The sequence below is a fragment of the Lycium barbarum genome, chromosome 6, assembly GCF_019175385.1.
Source record: "Lycium barbarum isolate Lr01 chromosome 6, ASM1917538v2, whole genome shotgun sequence".
NCBI lineage: Eukaryota > Viridiplantae > Streptophyta > Magnoliopsida > Solanales > Solanaceae > Lycium > Lycium barbarum.
In genome coordinates this window covers 92,847,613-92,874,909 of record NC_083342.1, presented here as the reverse complement: position 1 = coordinate 92,874,909, position 27,297 = coordinate 92,847,613, and the positions used below count along the sequence as shown (strand labels likewise).

The window sequence follows — 27,297 nt, the reverse complement described above, 5'->3', positions numbered from 1 at the left end:
ATTATGCAAGGTTGTATCTCAAGGAGATTATGCGATTCCATGGTATTCCGATATCTATTATCACAGATAGAGGAGTGCAATTTACAGTCAAGTTCTGGAAATCCTTCCAAGAAGGTCTAGGTACTCAAGTGAAGCTTAGCACGGCATTTCATCCGCAGACTGATGGGCAAGCCGAAAGTACCATTTAGACCTTGGAGGATATGCTAAGAGCATGTGTTCTAGATTTTTGTGGTAGTTGGGATGACCACTTACCTCTAATCGAGTTTGCTTACAACAATAACTATCATTCCAGTATCCAAATGGCTCCGTATGAAGCTTTATATGGAAGGAAGTGTAGATCCCCAATTGGATGGTTTGAAATAGGAGAAGTACAACTAATAGGCCCTGAGTTGATTCAACAAGCAGTAGAAAAATTCAAGGTGATTCGAGATCGATTATTGATAGCCCAAAGTAGCCAAAAATCTTAAGCGGATAACGGCCGGCGAGAATAGGAATTTCAAGTTGATGATTAGGTATTCTTAAAGGTGTCACCAATGAAAGAAGTGATGAGATTTGGTAAGAAAGGGAAGTTAAGTCCTCGATACATTGGAACCTACAAGATTAGCCGCAAGGTGGGTCAAGTAGCTTATAAATTGGACTTGCCTCCAGAGCTCGAATCAGACCATCCAGTTTTCCATGTTTCCATGCTTCGCAAGTGTGTTGGAGATCCTACGAAGATTGTCCCAACAGATGATGTTCAAGTGACAGAAAAGCTGGTCTATGAAGAAGTGCCCATTGCCATATTAGACAGGCAAGTACAGAGACTTCGAAATAAGGAGGTAGCTTCAGTTAAAGTCTTGTGGCGAGATAACAACCGAGAAGAAATAACTTGGGAAGCAGAAGAGAGTATGAAACCCAAGTATCCGCACTTATTTCAGCCCCCAGAAGAGAGCTAAGATGCAACATCAGGAGTATGAGGTATGTATGTTTTCTTTTATGCATATGGGTCGTATGTGGCCAACTTATATTGCTGTTGTGTTGTGGCCCTGTGAGGCAATGTTATTGTGGGCTGTTGTGACAGGATGGTAGTGCCATATTACAGGGGAAACTCTGGCGAAATTTTCGTAGAATTCTCGAGTGCTTAACATTCGAGGACGAATGTTCCAAAAGGGGGGAAGAATGTTACACCTTGGAAATTTCCCGTTAACGTACAGTGAATGGACTAACGAAGGGCACGACGTATACAATGTTTTGATAAGTAATAAATAGCATTTGATGATCTTAATCGAAATTTTAAAGACATTTGAGGTAAGGTTGTAAAGGAAAGCAAGGGATATATTGTGTGTTGGGTAAGAATTACGAGTGAAAAGTTAAGGATGGAGTAATGATGTCTTGGAGAAGAGTGATTATGTCCCTTAGATTGGTATTGAGGTGTTGAGCAAGTGTCAAGAAGGTTCCATAAGGATTGGAGATCACGAGAACGAACTTCGGAAGGCTGGGCATTATACGGCCAAACATACTAGCCGTATAAAACATACGGATCGTATGTCCAACCGTATGTTCTGCCTAGAATGAGGGTCTTCACTGGACCAAACATACTGTCCAGACATACGTTCGGTATAAAATATACAGACCGTATGTAGGTCCGTATGTTCGTGTCGGGTCAGATTTTAAAATGATATAAGGACCCTCTCCCTCATTTAATTCATTTCATTTCTCCTCTCCACACCTCAAGAACACTCCAGAATCCTCTCCACTTTTCACCCACAAGAACCCAAGAGGAATCTATGATCAACTTCATCAAACCCACAAAATCAAGTGTATGAAACATATCAAAGTTCATCTAAGCCAAGAAATTCCAATAGAAGTGGACTAGGGTTTTGGTGCAAGGAGAGAATTTCCACTCAAGGTTTATTCTTTCACTATCTAAGGTAAGTGTTATGGTATTTTCATATTGTTTGAGGTATTGTAAAGTTAAAACACTTGGATTGTATAAGGATGTAGAAAATGAGTCATGAATGCAAAAATAGTGTCATTTTTTAGTAGTAGTTTGGAGTGAATCATGAATATTGGTATGTTGTGATTGTAATTACATTATGAATGATGTTAAGAGAATGATAGAAATATTAAATGAGAATGAAGGTAGTGTTGTATTATGATCATGATTATGGATGACCTTGAGAGGAAATTGTGGGGATTGAATAATGATGAATTTGACGAAAGTTATTGGTGATGATATTATGAATGTTATTCTCGACGTTTGGGAGTTGATATGTAAAATGAGGAAAGTTGTATAAACAAAGGAAATCCTGCCCAATTTTCTCTAGCATTAGTAACACGTTCATATAATCGATTAGCTAATGTTGATGCGAATTCCCTTGAAGGTAGAAACGCGAGCATCGAAGGAGAATGATCAAGCGATAAAACTATTAAACAAAAGAGGTATGTAAGGCTAGTCCCTCCTTTCTAAGGCATGATTCTTATGGCACGATACTCCCTATCTCTTCATGACTTTCCTCTATCCCGAAAACTAAAAGTCAATCTTGGTAAAGAGCTTCACATGAGATAAGATAAGAGATATGTTACGAGTGCGATAATGATGATTATGAGTCTAAGCCTAAAGATTCTAAGACCTATAGTATTATGTTTCTACAAAGCTAATGATCCTTGTTATGATCCATTGATGTTGTTCATTGAATACACTCACCTTATATGCTAATTCCTTCAAGGTGAGGCAAAATGCTTATGAATATTTCATAATGGAATCGGGGGTTCACGACCTTACGTCACCTCGACGAATGTATAGTTTGTCTTGAGTTCTATGCATGATTCATGATAAGTATATGATGATGTTATTACACCGTGCCTACATGGTCAGGCAGACAGCGCTAAGGCGGGCAGCGTATACACCATGTCTAGATGGCATGGGAAGACACCACTAGTGAGCAGCATGATATGGTACCCCGAACGCGGGAGGCCTGGACGCGGGCTAATGATTATCACACCGTACCTATATGGTCGGGCAGCTTATATATATATATGCATACATGATATGATGGTGATTATGGAGTAAGCCAGCATGCATAATTTCTTTTATAGTTGATAGTCAGTTACATGTTTCTCCTTATTTGATGCTTCCTTATTTCATTGATGTATTATTATTGTTTCTGCCTTACATACTCAGTACAATGTTCGTACTGACGTCCGTTTTCTTTGGACGTTGTGTTCATGCCCACAGGTAGACAGGAAAGTGATCTAGACTCGTAAGAGTTATCAACAGGTTTACAGGAGTACTCCATTATTCCGGAGGTGCTTTTTGGTTTATTATTTTGTGTATATATATGTACGTATTTTGGGCACGACGGGGTCCTGTCCTGTCCATATGTCTAGTACTCTAGTAGAGGCTCGTAGATACGCATGTGTGGGTAGTATGGTCTCACGATGCCCCTATTGTATATATATTATTTTGATAGGCGAAGGGCTTATGTGTATTAAGGTATTTATGTTTCCAAATGAAAAATGGTTTTCTTATGATTATGAGCACATGAATAGTAAAGAAGTGTATAATAAGTATGATGAGTGATTGAATGAGTGGTGCTCGGTGGTTAGCCCCGGGTACCCGTCATGGCCCCTAGTCGGGTCGTGACAATAGGGACCGGATGTGATGAGGTTTCTCTAGCCGTTGCCGGATCAACTCTATAAATGTAAAGCTGCTGACACTGTACCGACTCGACGGTGCAGCAGCACAGCTACAGTTTGCTAGTGGACAATGCAATGTCCCTCTCATCTCAACACATGCTCCTCCTATATAAACAACATTATACAAGTGCAAACCTAACACTTGCAAAATCAAAAAATTCACTCTCATCTCAAGTGCTAGCAGCCACACCTCAAGGCGCTCTCAAGAACAAGCTACAAAAAACAGAAGGACCAGTTCCCAATCACTGAAGATGTTTTGAGTCCTTAGGTTTGTTGAGTCTTTTTCTTTTGTTCTTATCTTGTATTCCTACATGACTTTCAAGAAGTGTAATAGTAGGATAGATCTTCAACCATTCTGAGTTGTTCACTTGGCTAGAGTTAGTCAAGGTGTGTTCTTTGCAATAGAGTTATTGTAAAGGTCTTGCAATAGAGTTATTGTAAGGGGGAGGGATTAAGAGTTTAATTCCTAGGTTGCAATAGGTTGTAATATGAAGTTTCTGAGTTATAGTGAAGTTGAGAAAATCCTAATGCAGTAGGTCGTGATTTTTAATCTCTTGAGCAAGGAGTTGTCGATGTAAATATCTTGTGTTATTTATTTTCTGTTTTACTCAAGGGAACAGATAGAGAACCTGATTCTCTATGCTGTTTGGTGGACTCATACATTCTATCAGTGATAACTTTATGTCCCCTTTAAATAAAAATGCTAGCACTATATATAAAGGATTATGTGATATATCCACCGTATGAATCTTCTCCCATCATTCCCTCCAGAAAAAGGTATAGTTTTGCTAAAAGCTAATATCTCACGCCTTCTTTCATTAATTTGTTCAAGTGATTTTCTAGCTTGAATAGAATAAGTTCTTAATCTACTTTAATGAAATAGTTAGTTCCTAGTAGTAGTAGAAATATGTCCCAAAATAATATTAGTACCGTGCTTTTAGATTTTAGATGTCCGAAGAAAGTAGGATTAATGCTTATTAAGAGTATAAAAGTCATTTAATATTTGAAAGATATTTTGGTTTTTGAAAAGGCTTGATCTTGCTTCCATTTAAAGCTTAGGTCAATTTTTTCCCTCACTGTTAACAAATGGACACACACGTGCCCTTATTTTTCAAAATTAACTAACAAAATTATTAAAAAGAATTTTAAAAATAAAAAATGTCTAAAATTATCTTTGTGATTTATGATGCTTACTTTGAGCTCGTTACAACATCCATGTTTTTTTTTTTTTGGTGAAATAGACACTACTGATATATTAACATATATCTACAAAAGCTATATTAGAGTTTATGGCTTTTGAGCCATTGAGTTGTTTTGGTTGCCACCCACTTGGAAATTACACAACAAAACATTTCTTTTTGTACGCAGTTCCTAACATGTCTGCCAAAAATACACTAGTTACAAACATAGGAGGAACTTCTAGGATCGTTGCTCTATCAAAAAGTTGTTGCTTTCCACATTCCTTGGCCAAAAGATCTGCCACCTTGTTTTGCTCCCGATAACTATGCCTTAGCACCGGATGTTCCAGCTCTCTCATTAAGTACCTGCATTCAGAAATGATAGATTTATAAGGCAAATGTCCCTCTTTAATCATTTCTATTACCTCAGTTGAATCTATGTTGATCTCGAGAGGCATTAGACTGTGTTCCTATGCAATTCTGTGTCCCCGCATAATAGCTGTTAGTTCAGCAAGATTGTTAGTAGTGTGTGGAAGTCCTTTTATGTAGCCAAGGACCCAATTACCCCTACTGTCTCTAATTACACCCCCTATCCCTCCCAGCGTCGGATTCCCTTGGCAGGATTTATCTCTGTTAAGTTTTCAGGAATTAGGTTTTGGAGGTTCCCATTTGATAGATATGATGGTTCTAGCATTGGGAGTTATGGTATGAGGGCATGCTTTGGTGTACTTTATGGCTTGACTATAAATATTTGGGAAGGATGGATATTCATGTTTTCCATTGAAGAGGTTGCTATTCCTGTTCAACCAAATCCCCCCAAAACAAAAAGGCATTAGGCTAGCCCAATATATGAGATGATCAAAATCTTCTTTTCTCAACTTGTTCCTGGTGCTGGTCCAACTACTGAACATTTCTAGAAAGTTTCTAATAGTTGTATTCATCCTCATTAGTATTATGATAATGGTAGGTGTTGGTAATGATGTCTTTGACAGAGTTTGGGAAAACAAAGGAGAGATTTTCAAACTGACACACTCCATTGTGTCTTATGTCACAAACTCTATGAAGTTCTTCATTTTTATTCAGAGGTCCCACTATCATCTCCCTCAGGCTAGGGCTATAGGGAATCCATTTATCAGTCCAGAAGTTGACATTGTAGTTTTTCTACAATGTTTATAGCCCTCTAGTACATTATTCCAAGTCCTAGAGTGGTGTCTACAAGGTTTGGGTTTGAAGAGAGTCAGGATTCTTTAGAAGACTCCAAATGAGACTAGTCAAGATAGTTTTATTCTTAACTTTAGCTTTTTGGATGCCCAAACCTCCCTCCCTTTTGGGTCTAGTGATAGTTTGCTAACCCACAAGGTGCAGTTTCTTCTTTTCAGTAGCGGTTCCCCAAACAAAGTTTCTTTTGGTTCTATTGATTTGTTGGTTAATCTTAGCGGGTAGTTTAATGTATTGCATAACATGATTGGTAATACTACTTAGACAAGACTTAGCCAGTACAGTCCTGCCAACCATGTTGCGAAACTTTGTTTTCTAAGCAGCTAGTCTAGCTTTGAGATTATCTAAGATAGATTGGAAGTCAGCATTATAAGGTCTCTTATGGAGGATAGGAAACCCTAAATATTTCCCAAAATGGTTGCTATATTTTATGGAGAGATAGTTTGAGTTAGTCTCTATGTCTGTAGGGCTACAGTTCTTGGAAAACATGACCTTAGACTAAGCAAAGTTGATTTTTTGGCCAGATATTGTGCGAAAGTTGGACAAGGTTCTCATAATGGCATGAAAATTCTTAATATTGGCTCTGGCGAAAAGGGTAAGGTCATCTGCAAAGAATAGGTGGGAGAGTTTGGGTCCATTTCTGCAAGTGGATATGGGAAATCAGTTGAGAAAGTCCTTCATGGTTAATATTCCTAGATAGTCTTTCCATACACATAACAAAGAGGTAAGGAGACAGAGGGTCTCATTGCCTGATACCTCTATAGGGGCTAAAAGAGTTTGCCTTTCCACCATTAATAAGAGCAGAGATGGAGGAGGTGAATATGCAGGATAGGATAAGCTTGATCGGGGTTGGTGGGAAGTTGAGGAAAGAAAGGGTATCTTTGATGAAAGACCATTCTATTCTATCAAAGGCCTTTTCTAGGTCAATTTTTAAAATCATATTAGCATGTTTTCCTCTCATACAATTAAACTGGTTGATGTATTCTTGCATAATGATAGCATTATCAACAACTCTTCTTTCAGCTAAGAAACTAGCTTAGGTGGGGCCTATGATCTTAGGAAGTAATTGTTTGATTCTATGCACAATGATCTTAGTGATGATTTTGTATTGAGTGTTATAGCGGCCAAAGAATCAAAAGTTCTTGAGAATAGTAGCATTAGCACAGTTTGGGATTAGACAAAGGTAAGTGGTGTTAACTTCTTCATCCATTGTGTGAGCTGTAAAGATTTTCTGGGAAGAATGGAGTAAAGGGTGCTTGACATTGTCCTAAAAATTTTGGTAAAAGAAAGGGTGAATACCATCAGGTCCTGGTGCTTTCAGAGGTTGAAAGGAGAAAACAACTTGTTTGATCTCTGCATTCCTATGTGGGCTAGTAAGAAGTTGTTTATCTTCTTCAGACAGACTGCCTCTAGTGGATGAGTTGGTGTTATGATGTTCGACAGTTTGGCAAGGCTCAATAGTGTAGAGGTTTTGTAGTAGTTTGCAATGGTGTCGTTGATAGCATGGTTGTCATAGACCTAATTCCCTACATCTTCTTGAAGTGCTAGGATTCTATTCTTCCTTCTCTTATTCAAGGTTGAGGTATGGAAAAACCTAGCGTTGGAATCTCCTTCAGCTAACTAGGTTATTCTGGATTTTAGTTTTCAAAGTTTAGTTTCATGTCTATGGATATCATCATACTCACTGAAGAGGTTATATTCCAAGTTTTGGAGAAAAGAAGCTGTAAGGGTAATTTGGTGATTTTTTAATACCCTCAATTCTAGCTAGAAGCTGCTTTTTCTTAAAGAAATGTTACGAAAGGTGTCATTGTTCCAGTTGGTAATCTTACGTTTGAAGGACTTGGTAGACATAGTTAGGCTTTGGGGGTTATCAAAACATTCTCTAACAATATGTTTGAAGTCAGGATGACTACACCACATAGTGTCCAACCTAAAGGGTTTATCAGTAGGGTTCAGGTGGTGGTTTGTAAGTTTTATAAGTAGAGGGCAGTGGTCAGAATGAGTTCTTGGAAGATAAGTGACAGTAGCATCAGGAAAAAGATGGAGTTTGTAACACCTCGTGCATTCGGGCTAAGGTTTGACTCGTAAGAAACCAATATGAGTAGTGTAAAAAGGGGTTTTTAAACCTAATCAAGACATAAGGAAAGTCTTTGGATGAAGTAAACACGGAAGCTACTCTACAGAGCATGTTTCCAAGTGAGTTTACACAAAGCCTCACTTTAATCAAGAATATGGTAACATATATAAGAAATTTGGGGAAAATTCCAACATGAAAGTTATAGCCCTTTGAAATACCTTTCCAACGGTATATAGTGGAGGTCAAACGGACATCTGTACAAAAGTTTATGTACAATATACTAAACAGTGTTCTGCTGACTCCGGCAGAATACATGGTCTGTAAAAATGGGCCATAAAATGCTTTACGGGCCATAAAATTGGGCAGTAAAAATGTCCAAAAGATCCAACACACTATTACGGTTTCGCGGTATGATTTATGGGTTGTAAAATGGGCCTAAAGTTAGCATAAAATGGGTCTGACAACAACTTTAAAACTTTATTTTTTGGCTTTTTCACTTCATTCTACACATTCTCAAGCCCTAGAACGACCATTCTCTCTTCCCATCATCCTCCTACACCAAGGTAAGCCTCTTCCAAGTGATTTCGAGTGTTTCTAACATCAACACATGAATTCTAAGTGAAAATCCATTGTTCCTAACCTAGGGTTTTCAAGAAAACCCATCTCAAGGTTCAAGATTCAAGCTTTTGGAATTTTTCTTCAAAGATTCAGACTTTTCTTAAGATTTTGGAGCGATTAAGGTATGCAGGGCTTCTATCCATATGTGGGAACATCATTGTTCTTCCCCACGCCACGGTTCTTCCATGATTTGTTATAATTTCCCTAGTTCATGAAAATACCAAACCATGTTATAGCCAAGTTATAATATCTTTGTTTGTGTTCATGATATATCATTACGAATGCCATGAACCTTGCACGTAATCCATGAATGCTCATAATATCGATTCCATGAGTTTTAAGCATGCAACGCAAGTATTTATGAACTACTATAGAATTACTTCATGAATCTCCATGATTTTTCATGTCTTATGAAAATTATATTCATGTTATATTACACTTACAAATCATGTCTACAAGTCATATTTATGAAATCCACGGGCTTCTAAGCCAACTATAATAATGTTCATGTTTTGGGAGAAGCACAGATTATCGAGAGGGTTTAATACCTGAAACTACGTATGCCAACGTAGGATAAAGATCGCTCCGCCCAGTTAGGACGATTTCTTCATATTTACCGATTGCGGGTTATTTTATGGATCCATTCATGTCATGTTCATGTCTCATATCCTGGCAAGGTATGAGATGGCTTAGCTGATCGGATAGAGATCACACGCCACGTGTTCACGTGGTGGTTACATGTCGGTTATACTAAGGCTATCTCATTTAATAATGTTTTAGTCATGTTATTTTATATTCAAGTCAGATTATGATCAGCTTACAGTTTCAGTTTCAGTTCTATTATTTCATGTTCCATGTTTATTCATTCAGTTGTTCTACATACCAGTGCAATTCAAATGTACTAACGTCCCTATTACCCAGGGCCTGCATTTCACTATGCATGTATTGTTTTATACGACGACGGATCTACTTGTTAGGTTCACATGTATCAGCTATTGGTGAGGTCCACTTCATTCGGGGTGTTAGCTTTATTTCATGTTTACATCAGTTTATGCAGTTAAGGTATACCGGGGGCCTTGTCCCAGTAAACAGTTTAGCAGTCAGACTCATGTCAGAGGTTTCATAGATTAGTTCAGTTATGTCATGTCAGATATTCAATTGGGTTAGTCTTGTTGGCAACCTTACTATGTTTTCAGACTTTTTCCGCATTCATAATACAAACAGTATTTTCAGGATTATGATTACTTAATTCATGCCATATTCAGATTTTTATGATTTAACTTATATTCCGCGCCGATACATGCCCCATGTTGATTCAGCAAGCCATGTGGTTTGCTCGGTCACATGCAGTCAGGCACTAAGTGTCGTGTTACGCCCAGGCCATGGTTCGGGACGTGACAGAGCCACTCTTCATTAGCTAGGCATCTATCTAGTCTTTCAAGAATAAGATTTTTCCTATTCCTAGATCTTTTATTAGTCTAGGTATATCTACTACCTTTGAACCCTAAGTCAACTAACTTAATCTGGTTGAAGCATTTCCAAAGACAGCTAGCTCTATTGTTGTTAATATTACTACCCCTAAATTTATCAGAGGCTCTTAGAACCTCATTAAAGTCTCCTCCCACTAACCAGCTTCCATTATTGGTGTTAAAGAAAGTGCAGAGCTGTTCCCAAAGTAATTTCCTTTCAGAGAAGATATTACTAGCATAAATAGCACTAAATAATCATTGATGACTAGAGTTACATATCTTAACAATGGCATGGATGCCCTGGCTAGTGATGGACAAGTCCTCCCCTTTTAGGATATCATCTTTCCACATAATAACCAACCCTCCAGAGTTTCCTACAGCTGGGCTTTGGATCGAGGTGTTAAAGCCTATGTGCTGAGCTACATGTTTGTGCTCGTTCATTTTTGTTTCAAGTAGAACAAGCATAGCAGGCTTGTGCAGGCCTATCAGGGCATTACAGTGCCTCTTAAACTCTACATTATTTTCTCCTCTAGCATTCCGTATTATGAAGTTCATGAGTAACATTCTCTATGGTTTTGTGGCTTCCTTTCTTACACCCTTCCCCTACCCCTTAAGGCTTGAGATGTTCCACTGGTTGGTTTGGCCAAAGTTGGGTTCACACTACAAAAAAATAGATAATTTGCGGAGGTTGAAAGTTACAGTTCGCGAAGGTTTAGCCTCCGCTAGTTGCTAGAAGTGACTAAAACCTACGGAAATTACAACTTTCAACCTCCACAAATTACCCATTTTTTTGTAATGTCAGCACCGCCGCAAAGTTTCCTGTTTGTGGGTCCACTGGGTATTTTATCCTAGACCAAATTTTATTAGGAGTCAGAGAAAAAGTACTATCAGCATCTTGCTGTGTGGACCCTTGAATTCTGCAAGATGCAGCTTCTCCAGGGTCATCGCATTTGATTTTGGTACATGCAAAGAAGTTAACATGGCCTCCAACTCTCTGTTGTTGGCTCTCTGAGTCTCTTGGTTTGGGGCTTGAGGTGTATTCACCTCTGGGGTTTGAGAAGTGGTAGCCACTATGGTTGACTCTATCTGCATGGGATTTTAGGCTGGTGGAGGAGTCCATGGGACAAAAGTTGGGTTCAGAGGGGCCATTTCTGGGTTGATCATGGGGAAAAAAGGAAGTGTCTGGGTCACCTCCTTGATGATGTTCGAGAGAAGGGTTGCCTTTTTTGAAACTAACATCTCCCTTTCAAATCTTAATTTGTGCCAATTAAAATTACAAAATGCCACTTGACAATTAATTAAACCATTTCTTTTTTACTAGCTCCCTTCATTTTAGTATAATTTTAGCTTTTCTTTTTTAGAACTAACATACAATCATAATGGATGATACAAGTTACAAGTTCACGAATGAATGTTATGAATGAATCAAGATGTAACTCTATTATAATTTTTTAAAGCTATATTCTAACCTAAAAATGTACATAAATACTTGCAAGATAATATTACTCAAACTCACAATTAAACTATCCCAATACTTATTAAGTACACCCTCCGACCCATTCTCTGTCAAGATGCTTTTGTTTGGAGAGTCAAATAATTTTTTCTTTGACTAAAATTTTAAATATTTTGAATCATTAGCTATGTTGACATATAATACTTTTTGTGTAACTTTCAAATATGTAAATTTTATTTTAGATTTTGAAGAATCTATACCCAAATTCATAGTTAAACTTAACTGTTTTGACTGCCTTCACATATATTGGGATACATGGATGCTAATTATCCAATGCTTTTGATTGTTAATACTTCCCATTAAGTAGGGGGGTTGTAGTATTTGGTTTGTACAATTTTAGTCGTATATGATGTCTTTTTATTGATTTGCAGGTTTTAGTAGTTTGTTGGTTTTTATTTCAAATATGAGTTCAAGTAATTTGGTTGTAGCTCTGTGTCATTGCCTTAAAGGTTATCCCTTACGGCTTCAATCTGAAATCTCTACCATTCTATGCATATATTTCTTGTGTACAACCATAGAACATAACAATCTTATTGGATTGAAAGTTTTTGTAAAATTAATGACTTTTGACGCTGTAAACAGATAGATAACTGATATTACTAGAATGAAATGGAGATGTTAGTAAGAAAACTAAACAGTTAATGAGTAACAATGAAACTAACTAAAAAAATTTGTGTTTAAATTCAAGACTTTGGTTTGGAATATGGGGGTGCGTTGCCCGATGAATGAGCTAGCATGGCGACGAACTCATGGGGTTTAAGGGTTTTCCTGAAATTGATAACAAGATTTGGCGCCGGAAAAACAATTCTCATCTGGGTGACACGACAATCGATGAGGTTGGAAGTTACAATGAGATTATATATAACTCAAAGGTAAATATGCTAAGATAGTGTGCTGAAATTTGGTTTAAAGAATGGTCAAAATTGTACCTAACCTATTCAGTATGTTTTACTTTTACGCTTCATCTATCTTTTGGTCCCTCAAAACCCAACCTATTATTCTCTAGCCTAAAATTACCCCTCTTCTAATGGAAAAAACTGCGAATCTCTACATAATTTCGTGACACCATATAATTGGTTCATGTGTAACTCTTAACCCTGTACTACCAGCCCTACCAAATAGACTCGATGCTAAATTTTTAGTACCAGTTGTTCTCAGAGTATAAGTAGTCACACCTTTCTGGTTGTTTGAAAAAAATCAAACAACCCCAAATCATAACAATGAGCATGTGCTGGTTCATTACAACTTTAGCCATTGCTACTTTCTTTCCCCCCACTGCTTATGCTTATGATAGCAACCCTCTACAGGACATATGTGTTGCAGTTAACGACTCTAAGGCTTCAGGTAAATCATCCTTCTATAATACTTATTTGTATATATGTTGTAGTATAATTTCTGTCTTCTGTTATCTCTTTACTATTATTATCTGAATACTATGCTTAGCTTCATTTTACTTCACCTATGCAGTTTTCGTGAATGGAAAGATTTGCAAAGACCCAAAGCTTGTAAAAGTAGATGATTTCTTTGCTTCAGGTCTTAATGTTAGTGGAATTGTAGTGCCCGGGTTTGGTATTGCTGTAAATTTTGTGGATGTAAACAACATGCCCGGACTTAACACACTTGATATTTCTATTTCTCGTGCCGACTTGGAACCATAACGTCTTTTTCCACTTCACACGCACCCTCAAGCTACTGAGCTGATAACTATCTTGGAAGGTACTGTCTATGTAGGCTTTTTTGTTCCCGGTGCTGCAAACTTCTTTAAAAATCATCTTTTCTCCAAAATCTTGAATCCTGGAGATGTATTTGTGTTCCCGAAAGGTCTTATTCACTTCCAGTATAATGTGGGACACAAAAAAGCTACTGTGCTTGTCTTTTTCAACGGTCAAAATCCTGGACTTATCACGATTCCTGGTTCAATCCTTACTTCAGAACCGACTGTTCCGGACAACATTCTTGCCAAAGGCTTCCAACTTACTAGGACACAGATTTCAGAAGTTCGAAAGAAATTCTCTTAGGCTATATATGTCATTAAGAATATGAGTCCGTGTTTTCTGAAAGTTGTTTGCACCGTGCTAGCTGTTCACCAGTGTCTTATGAAAGCGTTGGAATAATACTTTACTCTATAACTCCTAAATCAAGTGGCAATCTATGTAACTATAATCTACTTTGCAATATAATGAATAAGCACTATGTTCGCATGCACCTGTGTAATCTGAGAGTGGAATTGACATGTTTAATAGCTATATATTTTCTAGACTAAATCAAGTGAAGCACAGGTGTTAAGAGTCACTTAAAAATGTCATTCACTTGGAGCCAAATTGGTATCCCTCTTTATATGTTTGAGTCAGGGTGCATTAATTAAAATTAAGCAGAATTTCTTGCATCTGAATTTTATCATCAAGAGACCATTTCAGAGTTGAAACGACTACTCCCTTCGTTGGGTCTGTCTCCTCAGTGTCTTTTTTCTTTCATTTTCTAATTATTAACTCAGTCTTTTCATGTAGCCTCCTTTATAGCTCATAAATGATTCTTCTTTCATTATTAGATGGTGTATGCCCATGCGCCTATGCCGAATTGTTAGAGAATCTTGAAAGTTCTATTAGTTTTTTTTTTTTTTTTTTAATCAGGTAAGACTTCGCTTATTAAAAAAAAATTAAAAAAGGTACTTATAGAATGCATAAAAATGTACTCCTACAATTCCTCAAAAAATAAACAATGCTCCAAGTCTTCTAATACCCTTTCTTTACAACAGAAACAAAAATTTTCCAAGCACAGTTTTTAACGTGGGATTTTGGAGCCTCCGATCTTCAAAACACTTTTCCAGCCAGATAGTTCGCATGATGCACAAAGGAATGGTCTTCTATACCTTCTTCCTCCTCTTGCCTATCATTTGACCCTGCCAACTCTCCAATAGACTTTAAACACTACTAAGCATTGACCATTTCATCCCATATATATTAAGGAAAAGATCCTAGATCTGTCTAGTATGTTTGCAGAGATGAAATAGATGATCAACATATTCCTGATTTTCTTGAGGAACAACACCTGTTGCATAAGGCATAACCTCTTTTTTGTAGCATATCTTGAGTAAGACATTTGTTCCAAGAAGAATGAAGATACAATGTGAAGGATATTATGTTAATATCTAGCTTGACAGCATCTCTTTTTTTTTTTTTTAGGGTAATCCTATTAAAGAACTAAAAAAGCATGAAATTACCTTTCCAATGTTGCATCTCTTTAGTACAACAATGTTCGAGAAATGTGTGTGCACAATTCGGGCTAAGGCCATCTAGTTGTTTTATATATATATAATTTTTTTTTTATTTTTTTGTTTGTTTCGTTTTTCTAATGCGTGTTGGAAGTAGAAACAGTTATACCTAATGCTTCAAGTCCTAAAACTGTGACAGATACTATAAAAATTCTCATGTCAAGTTGCATGTTGAACAAAGTTTTCTTTCTTGCTATTTGCTTCACATTGAAATTATCCTTTTCGTTGTCAACAAGAAAATGTTTAACAAAACTGAAATTCGCACAAACCACTAGAGTATATATGACATTAAACCATTCCAACTATTACAATCTGTATTTTCGTTTTAGTCAATCACCTGCAGGCACCAATGCGCTCCTGGTTGATTTTATGGGACCAGGTGTGTCTTTTAATCATGGTGATCTTTGCGAGAACTCAGTAACACTGCCGATCCTACTTGTGACCGTTGCATCACTGTTGATAGAAGATATTGGAGATAGTTTGTACTTATAGGGAGAATTAATCTCAGAGTACACATCAGTATTGATAGGTCTTAACCTTGGTGAGCTCAGTGATCTTGCTTTTGCTCTTGCTGCTTCAGTTGCTGCCGTGTAGGTTGGAACTTGGAATCGAAGGAGAGCTCATGAAAGTATTGTCATCCCCGCTTGACTTCTGCCTTCTGTGGTGAAATGATATTCTTAGAACATATATTGGAGAAACCAATTCTTGGTCTTTATGGTATTGTTTTAGAAAAGCCCTTGATTTTAATTTCCTTTCTCTCGAAGTCCTCTTTTTTTCTTGCTGAGAAAAGCAAGTTCACGTTTTTAAGCTCATCTCGCTTAGCCAGCTGAGCATCTACCCATTAACTAATATCACCTACTTCCGTTTACTTCTGACTCTGTGGACCTTTGCAAGTGAGAATACCCCTTTGAAATAATTCGTAGTGTGTGTGATGAATGCCCATTACGTAGGGGGTTTTAGTATTGGTTTGTTATTTTAGCTGTGTATGGCTTTTTTTTTCATTTGCTGGTTTTAGTACAAGTTTGCTGTTTTTAATTCAAGTTTGACTTCAGTAATTGGTTATAGCTTTGTGTCATTGTCTTAAAGGTTATCTGTTACATCTTCAATCTAAAATTTGTACCATTCTATGCATATATCTACGGTACACCCATACAAGATAATGATCTTATTGGGCATTAACGTTTCTGCAAAATTTAATAACTTTTGATATTGTTAACAGATAGATAACTGATATTACTAGAACCAAATAGAGATATTAGTTAGAAAACTAAACAATTCATGAGTAACAATGAAACTAGCTAAATAATTTTGTGTTCAAATTTAAGACTTTGTAATATGAGGGCGCTGTTGCCTGAGGAATGAGTCTAGCACTTTGCGCTAGAGCATGACAATGTAGTTGTGGGGTTTAATGGTTTTGCCGAAATCGACGATGAGATATGGCGGAGAAACGATTCTTATCTGAGTGACACGATGATTGATGAGGTGGGAAGTTATAATGAGATTATATATAACTCAAAGGTAAATATGCTAGGATAGTGCTAAGTGCTCAACTTTGGTTTATTTTCTGGAGAATGGTCAAAATTGTACCTAACCTATTCAATAAATTTTAGTTTTATGCTTGGTCTATCTATTGGTCCCTCAAAACCCAACCTATTATTTTCTACCTAAAATTACCCGTCTCCCTAACGGAATCTCTACGTAATTTCGTGACACCATATGATTGGTTCATGTGGAACTCTTAGCCCTATACTAGCCCTACCAATAGGCTTGATGTAAAAAATTTCAATACCTATTGGATTTCTCTTATATTTCAACTAGATGAGATTATAAGTCACACTTCTGGTTGTTTGAAGAAAATCATAACAAACCCAAAGCAAACAAAACTTGCTATAACAATGAGCATGTGCTGGTTCATGACAACTTTAGCCATTACTGCTTTCTTTTCTTCCCCTGCTTATGCTAATGATCCCAACCCTCTACAGGACATATGTGTTGCAGTTAACAACTCTACGGCCCCTTCAGGTAAATCATCCTTTTATATTATATGTTTGGGATTGACGCATAATTTTTGTTTGCTGTATAATTTGTCACTGTTACCCGCAAGGGTGGCTCAGTTGGTTGGGGCTTTCATAATGGAGGTCTCAGGTTCGAAACCCCCCTTCCTACGACAGCATGAGATTTGTCTTCTGGGTCGAGCTCGTCGCACGGGACTTGCCTAGTGCGGGTTATCTCTTCAGTGTGTTTTGCGAGCTATTACACAGGAGCTGGATTTACCCTATGCGCACCCGAAGGGTAGCGGCTGTGGGCTCCCATGTCATCAAAAAAAAAAAAAAAATTTGTCACTGTTAGCTCTTATTAGCTGAATAATAAGCTTAGCTTCATTTTATTTCACTTGTGCAGTTTTCGTAAATGGAAAGATTTGCAAAGACCCAAAGCTTGCAAAAGCAGATGGTTTCTTTTTTTCAGGTCTTAATGTTAGTGGAAATGCAGCACCTGGGTTTTGTTTTGCTGTAAAGACTGTGGATGTAAACAACATGTCTGGACTTAACACTCTTGGTATTTCTATTATTTGTGGTGACATTGAACCACAATGTCTTTTTCCACTTCACACGCACTCTCGAGCTTCTCTGCTGATAACTATCCTGAAGGGTACTCTCAACGTAGGATTTTTTGCCCCTGATGCTTCAAACTTCTTTAAGAGTCGTCTCTTCTCCAAAATCTTGAATCCTGGCGATGTGTTTGTGTTCCCACAAGGTCTTATTCAATTCCTGTATAATGTGGGACACAAAAAAGCTACTTGTCTTGCTTTTTCAACAGTCAAAATTCTGGATTTGTCACGATTCCTAGTTCAGTCCTTGCTTCATATCCACCTATTCTGGACGACATTCTAGCTAATGGCTTCCAGCTTAATAAATCAGAGTTCGCAGAACTTCGAAAGGAATTCTCTTAGGCTATATGTCATTAAGAATACGATTCTGTGATTCAATCAGAGCGTGCTGCTCACCAGTGCTTATGAAAGCGTTGGAATAATACTTTTCTCTAATAATTACTGTTTGTTATATTTTTCCAGTATTCATGGAAGCTGACGTTTTCACCCTAATTTTGTTTCCTTTCCGTCTTGCTGTTATTTGTTGAAAAGTGAAATTAAGTTAATGAACTTTGGCTATATGTTATATCGAAGAAATAGAGAAATGAATGCAGGGCTACAACACCGTTGAACGTAAAATCAAAATGTCAAAATAGGCAGCCGTAAAATTTCTTGTAGAAACATTTGCTTCCTGTTTAGTGTTCCTCTACATATGGTTAAGTATGGATTCATCAACATAGTCGATCAGCACTTCCAATGAACAATATTTGTTACACTATATGTGCATCGCTCTTCTGCATGTAAATACCTTGGCAGAAATGGTTAATGCTACTAATTTATCTAGAGGTACAAAATAATACACAATACAATGCAATGTGGACAATTTGAAAATTAATCTAAAGTGTGCAGCTGTCTCAGTAAATGGTGATACACTTCGTCTGGTTCTTCTATTGCGCATTGGAAGTAGGAGCAGTTATACGTAACTCTTCTTGTCCTAAAACTATGACAGATACTATAACAATTCCCATCTCTAGTTTCATGTTGATCAACGTTTCCTTTCTTGCTATTCACTGAGCATTGAAATGATCCTGTTCGTTGTAACGAGAAAATATTCAACCCAAAGTCAATCTCACAAACTATTAGAGTAGATATAATATTATTAAACCATTCCAACTATTACAATCTATATTCTCATTTAGTCAATCACCTGCAGGCACCAATGCGATCCCAATTTGCAAACGCCCCATCTGAACCAAAGGTGAGGTCCTTAATGCTCCTGGTTGATTTTATGGGACCAACTGGTGTGCCTTTTAAGCATGGTGATCTTTGTGACAACCCAGTAACACTGCCAATCCTACTTGTGACCGTGGCATCGCTGTTGATAGAAGATATGGGAGATAGTTTGTACTTATAGGGAGAATTAATCTCAGAGTACACATCAGTATTGATCGGTCTTAGCCTTGGTGAGCTCAGTGATCTTGCTTTTGCTCTTGCAGATTCAGTGGCTGCCATGTAGGTTGGAATAGAAGGAGAACCCATGAAAGTACTCTCATCCCCACTCGACTTCTGCCTTCTGTGGTGAAATGATCTCCTTGGAACGTATATTGGAGAAACCAATTCTTGGTCTGTATGGTATTGTTTTAGAAAAGGCCTTGATTTAATTTCTCTTCTCTCGAATTCCTCTTTGTTTCTTGCTGAGAAAAGCGTGTCCACATTTTTAAGGTCGTCTCTTTTAGCCAGCTGAGCATCTACCCATTGTTCTAACCAGTATTGCCTTCTTCCATTTACTTCCGACTCTGTTGACCTCTGCAAGTGAGAATACCCCTTGTCAAATAATTCATAGGCTGTGATGAATATGATCCGGATTTAAGAATTTGATAAGATACTTACTCGATGGCTTAACCAGTATTCTCTTACACGTTCTCTCTTGATCGCAGCTTCCCTTTTGCTTGAGAACATCTTATTTTCTTCTTCCCTAGATAAATATCGATTGTCCCACCTTTTCTGGCTGTTTAGATCAATCTGCAGAATTAGAAGATTCAACTAAGTTGGAATAGTTATTATACCTTAAGTGGTAGATGCTTATCTTGTGGAAACTACTCTCATCATCATAAGAATTTTCCATCTAGCTTATATATGATTTTTGCAACAAAGCAACTTTAATCGAATAACAGGAATTGCCTATGACGAACTATACTTTTTGGTTCTACAATTGGATCAAACACAAGCATGATCTATTACCATATTCTTTTTCTTACCTTTATATTTTTCTCTCCAAGATCCAACAATGTATTTTGTTGACAATGTACTGTGCTTTTCACCTGGTCACATCTCTTTGCACAGACTTCTGATTGAATGTTTACAATTGACTGCAAGGATTTAAGGGTAGCAATAGCCTGACGTCGTACCGCCCTACCGCGAACAATAGCTTGAAGCCTAACTAGCCCCTTTAGTGCTCTCAAAGCTTTTCTTGCCTGAAATTGAACTCATCAGTGAAAAGAACGTTCGTTTGTAATATGCAGAGATACAGAAGATTTAGAAGAAAAACATACAAGATAACCGCGAAAAGCCGTCTGAAGTTTGATGGCAGCAAAATTTTCAATCTCGCTCTCATAGAGGTAGAAGTACTGTGTTTCTTGGTCACGAAGAGTCAATCTTGACGGTACAATAGTTTCATTTTTAGGATCATGGATAGACTCAGGGCCTTCTTTTAAGGAAGCCATTTCAGCTTCAACCTCTGGAGTTTTAGCATCTGCATTAGTTTCAGCAATTCTTTCAACATCAACATTTATATCATGCTTGCTCTGCTTCTCTTCTGCTTTCTGGTGTCTCCTTTCCCTTGGTGGTGACAACGCCGAGGACGCCACCAATCTTCTAATCTTCAGCCTTGTAAACACCCATCTCTTCCTCTTTCCCTGTAATACAATAGTTGTGCAATGTCAATCAACGTTGGATACACAAGTTCAACACTGATAAAGATCACTACTGGCAGAGAACTCTATAACAACATTTCATTATAACAACCATGTTTTCTGCGGAACCGATCGTTTATGTTATGTTATATTATATGTTTTTTTATAACAACATTGTGTTATAACAGCCACAAAATATCGAAACAAACAACACTATTATACATAGGTTTGATTGTATGACTATTGTGTTCTTGAACATGTATCTTCAACGTACTCAAAACCTTGATCTAAACCATATAGTAAAGATTAAATCTTGAATTCTCCCCTCCCTATGTTCCTTGGTTTGTTGATTTGCCCTCAACATGCCCGTGTGAGACGGGGAGGACATTGTTACAGGTTCTGCTAGAAATTGATTCTATCAATTTTAATGACATAGGTAAACTCATTTACCTTCTCTAATCTTGATTCTGACTCTGAAACAAAAAACTTCTTCAGCAAGTTGAACCAGCTCTTCTTCTTTGCCATGAGTTATAATTACCTCATGTGAAACTCATAAAGCTCACTGAATTTTGGGTAGCACAAGGGAAGAGAGAATGACACTTGGGTGAAGCAAGAAAATCTTTTTGGGAGTAATTTAAACATAAAGAATACAAAAAGGGAAGTTTCAATACGTTGTCTTGTTAGAATAGAAGATCTATCGGTAACAGAACCCTTGGGATTTGAAGCATATTTTCTGGGGAATTTGCTAAGATTAGTAAGCAGTTCACACAAAAGAGATATAACTAGATTTCCTCATTCATTTCTAAAAATAACCAAAATCTTCTGAAGTAAGCAACTCTACTGAGCTAGAAATCTAGCCTTAAAAGCCCCACCAAGGAAAAAATAATAATAAATAAATAAATGAAGCCCTCTTCATGAATAACTCTGATGGAAACAGTGGAAATACGAGACATTAGAATAGGTGTATACTTTTCTTTATTCAATAATAATTCACATTTCTTTTTTCATTTTCTTTATGATGAGTTTCTCCTGTTTCAACATGAGGGCATTTCACCGAGGAATGTGGTGTGATGAATCAGATTCCTCAATTTTAAAATTTTGAGGTCTTAGATTAAAGTACTGAAAATGAAAAAATGTTTTGGTAAGAGATGCTTCTTTTAATGAATCTACACAGAGATGAGCCAGAATCTCGACTTTATGGGTTCTAGATTTTAAAATGACGATTTCAAGTGACAATAATTAAGTTATAAATTTAGTATTTATACTTATTTAATGAATTTTTTAACACAAATGCATTGTTGAGAAAAAACTATAGGTCCAGGAAAACCCGTTTCGGGATTCTAACTTCACCCTGACTCATTTCGATATTCTAAATTCGGATAAGTTGGACCAGTGAACTTCGAATATCGAAATGATTAAATTTAAAAAAATAAAAATCTGGGCCTTCCAAATGGTACAACTGTGGTAAGGGGTCTTTCACATTGATGGAGGGAAACCTGAGGGAGTATGAATTATGAGAATCTCTATGAGGTAATGGGGTATATGTTCCTCTTCCAGCTGCTATTTTGTTTTCTTCGACTACAATTAACATGTTCGAATGTTTGATGGACATACTGACACTACCACTTAGGCTAGTGGGAGTACTCACCTGATCAAATGTTCTTTGATTCATTATAATATAAACGAAAGATCTGGATATTCTGTAAAATTGAAACTATTTTTCTGTCTTTCTGCATATGGAAATCTTTTTCTTGAATAATAGTAGTATTAATATCTTTTCAAGCAAACAAAAAATATAGGATGGGGGTAGTTAAGAGATTTGAAGACATTTTGAGGGTTGTTATTGGAATCATGAATGACGTGGTATGGGACCATGTTCTTTAATTTCAGATATCTGGTACAAGTAATTATTAATAATAATATGATTGTGATAAGTTCCCAATAAGAAAGGATTGCTGATTTGAGTTTATTTTTTTCATTTTATTTGAATCATAGGGTTAATAACAATTTAGGTAACTTAGTTTTTGGTAAGTTCTTATAATATCTAAGCGCGTTAAATCTTCAATTAGCTAAATTGTGCCTTTTAATTCATTTGTTTGTGAATATTCACAAATTTTCTATAATTAACCTTTCACTACTTAATTACTCACATGTTATGTAAAATTTGTGTTAACACTTCATATTTGACGGTAATAGAGTTTTATAATATTCAAACACACCCACTTTATTTTCTATATGAAGGGATCAATAACGCACAATTTAATTAATTGAAGGCTATGCTAAGTCATATATCAATTAGTTTAGAATTGAGACGTAATCGTTAATGTTGATATATTATTCTGATAACTTAAACCGACGTTCTGCCTATCCATTATACAAAAGTAGTTTTGATGTGCTAGCTTAACACAAAAATTAATGATATGATACCCCATTTGCAATCCACACTTGTTTTAATTGAATCAGATTATTCCTAGGACACAAGAGAAGGTTGGAGATTATGACAATTGACATGTAGCTATGACCTACTATACAGTACTATTGAGCAATGATAGCTGATGAATATGCAAAAGCATTCTTTCTTTATTCAATGTAACCATTATTACCACACCTTTTTCTTGGGAGGCATTAATTATTGAAGGTGGTAGGGTAGTGGTAATGTGCAAGGAGATAGAGAAGGTGAAGAAGATAACAGAGCAGGCTTTAGTGGTAATAAGGAATGGACAGCCTGTTGTTGGCCCTTCTTGTCTTGCCCAGCATATGCCAACTTTTACTTAATCAACTCAAAGTCACAAAATTAATGACTTCTCAAAAAATTGAAGAAAAAGAGCTCATAAATAAACATGTGCTTATAGGTGTCGGGGAGTTCATCTGAAATAAAATAGGGAGAAATTCACAAATAACCACTTTTAAATTGGTATTTTTTGAAAATAAGCCGCAGGTAAAAATTAATGGAGTTTTAGCTACTTTTTCACGAGAAAATAATATTTGGACATAATATTTCCAACTTAAAAAAACGGAGTTCAAACACGTTACTATAAAATTTTAGGACAGTGTCTTAGAATTTTAATTTCTACAAATGAAATTCCAACAGTATGTGATGTTTCAGTAAAAAAAATTGGAGTAAACAAGCGTTGCTACAACAAATTTTCAATCTTATAAAGTGAACTTCCCGGATAAAGTAGTAGAGTTTGAACTCATACAATTGAACTTCAAGACAATCTCCGAGTTCTAACTTATAAGGAGGTACCATGAGTGAAATGAATATCTGTTTCACTCGAGAAACTTATAAATTTTATCACGAGGTGATAACCATTTAATATTGTTTCACTTTTGGTATCTAACAAAATAATTCTTCAACATTATTTTACGCATGGTACTTAGAAAAATATTATTTTACTCTAATATATATAATAGACTTAACAAACAAACAATTGAAATTGTTCTTGATTTTTGAGTTGTAAAAACTGAACTCCATAACAATATCACGAAGTTTCACTTGTAAAGTTGAAACTCCATGACAATATCCTCGAGCTCAGACTTCTGCAAGTGAAACTCGGGATAGTGTCCTGAAGTTTAAAAAAACGGAAAAGATGAAGAAGCGGATCTTGTCGCTTAACTTGCAAGAATTTGCAAGGGTATCTTCCATAAGGTGGGTCTTGAAATTTTAGCCTAGCTTAATAAAATCTTTAAAGAACAACCTCAACTAAATAAATATGTTTAGCAACTAGATAATTTAGTTTTTCTTATGAGGTATGAGTTCGAAATATTTCAATAAGTTACCGCGTGATAGTCTAGTGTGTTGCCTAGGGCGGGATTTTTTAGTTGTGTTAATCGACTTCCTTTTTAAAGCGTATTGATTATTTAATCATGGTAATTTAAATTCAATTTTGTTCTAACAATAAAATTCAACAACACACTTTCTTAGTTAAAACACAGGTGAATATTATTTTGTGGGTTATAAGAATGATTCCTTATAAAACGGAGGAAAACGTTGTGAACAATTTCACAACACAGAAAACTTTTGCTAATACAACATAACTTGTGATGAATTTAACATAATAAGTAAAATGAATGGTAGCAAATGTTGCCCATCTGTCACAACTTGCGAAAAATTGAGCAATACATGCAATTTTTTCTTATGAGGCAGAACTTGTGATCAATTTAGCAGGTTCACTGTCTTTGGCTTATTGAATGTCCCCAACTCCTGCACTATAGACAAAATTAATTTATGTACACAAGCAAAAAATTTGCCTAACGGGTTTTTTTTAAGCAGATGTCGTTTTATAAAGATTAATTTAAATGGGATTAAAAGTTCAAGACGACTGGCTGTTGAGTCCATTCTTGTCAATCATCCCTTGAGTCGAAGACTTTAGTCCTATAAAACATAGCTTTTTTCCAACTATATTTCAAAGGGTGACTAATTTTGGATTACAGATCCAAAAAAGTGTAATCCAAAAAATAGCATCAAAGGTAAGTAGTATTATCATTTCTTCTTGAAGCTTTAGAGGTAGTTACTTTAGATTCAAGAATCTTTCCAAGTACTCTAATAGAAGTCAAGTGAATGTGCAAGTGAGGAAAAGATGGAGCCTTGTCCCTCGTTGATTGGGGACTCATTAATATCGAGTTTTGCTTTGCCAAATAGATAATATGGATTTATTTTATACGTAAATCACACACACACACACAAAAACACACTTGGCTGAACTGAATTATTCATTTACTTATACCTAGTAAGCCGGCTTGTTAGAAACGTAATGAACCAATTTTTTTTTATTTTTTTTGGATGAGATTTCTCCGCTCTTGATCAGAGATCTCGGATTCAAGCTATGGGAATGAAGAGATTTCTGGTAAGGAGCACTTTCCCTTTAGTAGAACCTATACCGTGCGAATTGAAATTAGTCAAATCAACGAGTACCGAATATCAGATGATTATAAAAATTGTACCTTGCTTTGAAGCCACCATTCTTTTCTTTAGCAATGTTCTGAAGTAAATAAATCTTTTTGCATTAACAACGTAAAACTGCGTTTATTCGTTTTTAACCATTTACTGCACCATGGTTTATGCTAACTACTGCTGGTCTAGAGGTAACAAATGTGACCTAATCATTGAGTTAAAAAAGAATGTAAAGAGAATTTTAAGTGCTATTTTGTCAAGTTTAGAGATCCTTCGTTGAAACACCAACGGCCCTGTTATGGAATCGAAGGAACGGAAGCGAAATCGAAGAGAGAGGAGAGAATGAATGAAAGCTCATTGAATTAATTCATTACATTGTTTTTTTAAGGTATAGTCTAAAAAAAAAGACCTTTGGGTAGGGGGAAGTGCACAGATAGGAGCCCTTATTTAAGGTATAGTCTAAATTGTAAAGATTTTGTAAGTTTATCCAATTCAAAATTAATTTCAAAAAATTGTGTGGATTGTCCTTCATACAAACTGATCTTTAATTTTTGTCCCTCAATTCGCTGGTTTTTAATTTTTGTCCCTACTTCTCATTTAATGAAAATTTGTGGGCTAAAGTACCCTTTTCGCACCTCGGTTCGATCCCCAGCACAGTCAAAAATAATAATAATTTCGTAAGGCATAGGTTTCTATAAACCTATGACTATTCGGGCGAAGTTACACAGAACCTATGCCTTTGTCTGGTAAAGGTTCACAAAAATGAAGTTTTGCCTTAATTTCGCAACTATGCCTATAGGCCTAGATTCTATGTAGTTTCATAGAAACCTTTGCCATGTCCAGTATAGTTTCTATGTAACTACGTAGCGAATAGACATAATTTCATACGAACTTATACCTTATGAAATTATTATTTTTTACTGTACGGAGGTCGAACCCAGAACCTCGAGGTATTTTCGGTGACCTTTTTAAGTGAAATGCAAAAATTAAAAACCAGCAATTTGAGGGTCAAAAATTAAAGACTAGTGCATTTGAAGGCCAATCGTGCAAATTGCCCCATTAATGTTCACGTGATACGTGTTTGAAATTTATTTTTTATTTGAAGTTCTATCCAAACTTTTGAATTTTTTTATCTGAAGTTTCACCGCAAATGTCTGAAGTTGGCTGCAACTCCTTCGCTTCAAGTTTCGATCCAACCCTCTTCAGGTTGGTCCCAAAGGCTTCCAAACTTCAAATTTGCTTCATCCAAATAGTTTCAACAAGTTTTAGCAATATCCAAACAAGTTTCAACAAATTTCGGAATTCAACTTTCAGAACCAAAGCTCGGTCGGGTTTTTTCAGAGTTTTGTAGTACTTCAAATGTCTTTTTCGTCCAACCAGAAAACCAATTTTTGCGTCACTATGCTTCAAAATCGGTGCAACAAACAAGGAATTTTACAACTAGGAATAAGAGGGAGGAGGAGGCGAGTTTTGCTTTAAGTTCGTCGACAGACGACAATAGCTACGATTTAAATTAACTTAATTAGCAAGGTGAAAAGCTGATCGTCCCATTAAAGTTTCACCTTGTTTGGTTAAGCAATATACAAATTGACACAATTCATCATAAAGAGGAGTCAAAATGTCAAAAAGGAAATAGAACTTGGTCTCTTAAGCTCATCCCGTGGGGTTATCCAAGAGAAATTCTTTTAAGCAGGCGCCTGCACATGCGGTTTGAAATCATAATTTGAAATCATGATCAAATCAGCCTTTGGATATGCATTTCATCTCATATTTTCAAATCATAGTTTTAAAATTTTAAATATAAAATTTGACTCATAAGTTTATACTTTATAAAAAAAGACCCATAAATTGGTAAATATTTTTAACAATTAATCCCACTAAT

At 36.3% G+C, this 27,297-nt stretch overlaps 2 protein-coding genes and 1 pseudogene across 2 annotated transcripts; 2 read left to right on the top strand and 1 right to left on the bottom strand.

Moving 5' to 3' along the window:
* The first annotated feature begins 12,652 nt into the window (after nt 1-12,652).
* LOC132644836 (germin-like protein subfamily 1 member 14) lies at nt 12,653-18,221 on the top strand (annotated as a pseudogene).
* On the top strand, nt 12,972-15,616 carry LOC132644209 (germin-like protein subfamily 1 member 7). The gene is made up of 5 exons (XM_060360784.1): nt 12,972-13,095; nt 13,195-13,320; nt 13,483-13,748; nt 15,366-15,401; nt 15,515-15,616. The coding sequence occupies exons 1-5, from the start codon at nt 12,972-12,974 to the stop codon at nt 15,614-15,616; spliced, it is 654 nt and encodes a 217-aa protein (XP_060216767.1).
* A 262-nt stretch (nt 18,222-18,483) lies between the features above and the next one.
* On the bottom strand, nt 18,484-21,673 carry LOC132644835 (protein IQ-DOMAIN 11). The gene is made up of 6 exons (XM_060361469.1): nt 20,972-21,673; nt 20,162-20,524; nt 19,868-20,083; nt 19,500-19,631; nt 18,817-19,415; nt 18,484-18,697 (listed from the first exon to the last, which is right to left on the bottom strand). Exons 1-6 carry the CDS (start codon nt 21,044-21,046, stop codon nt 18,673-18,675), a joined length of 1,410 nt encoding a protein of 469 aa, XP_060217452.1. The 5' UTR covers nt 21,047-21,673; the 3' UTR covers nt 18,484-18,672.
* Nucleotides 21,674-27,297: the final 5,624 nt, after the last annotated feature.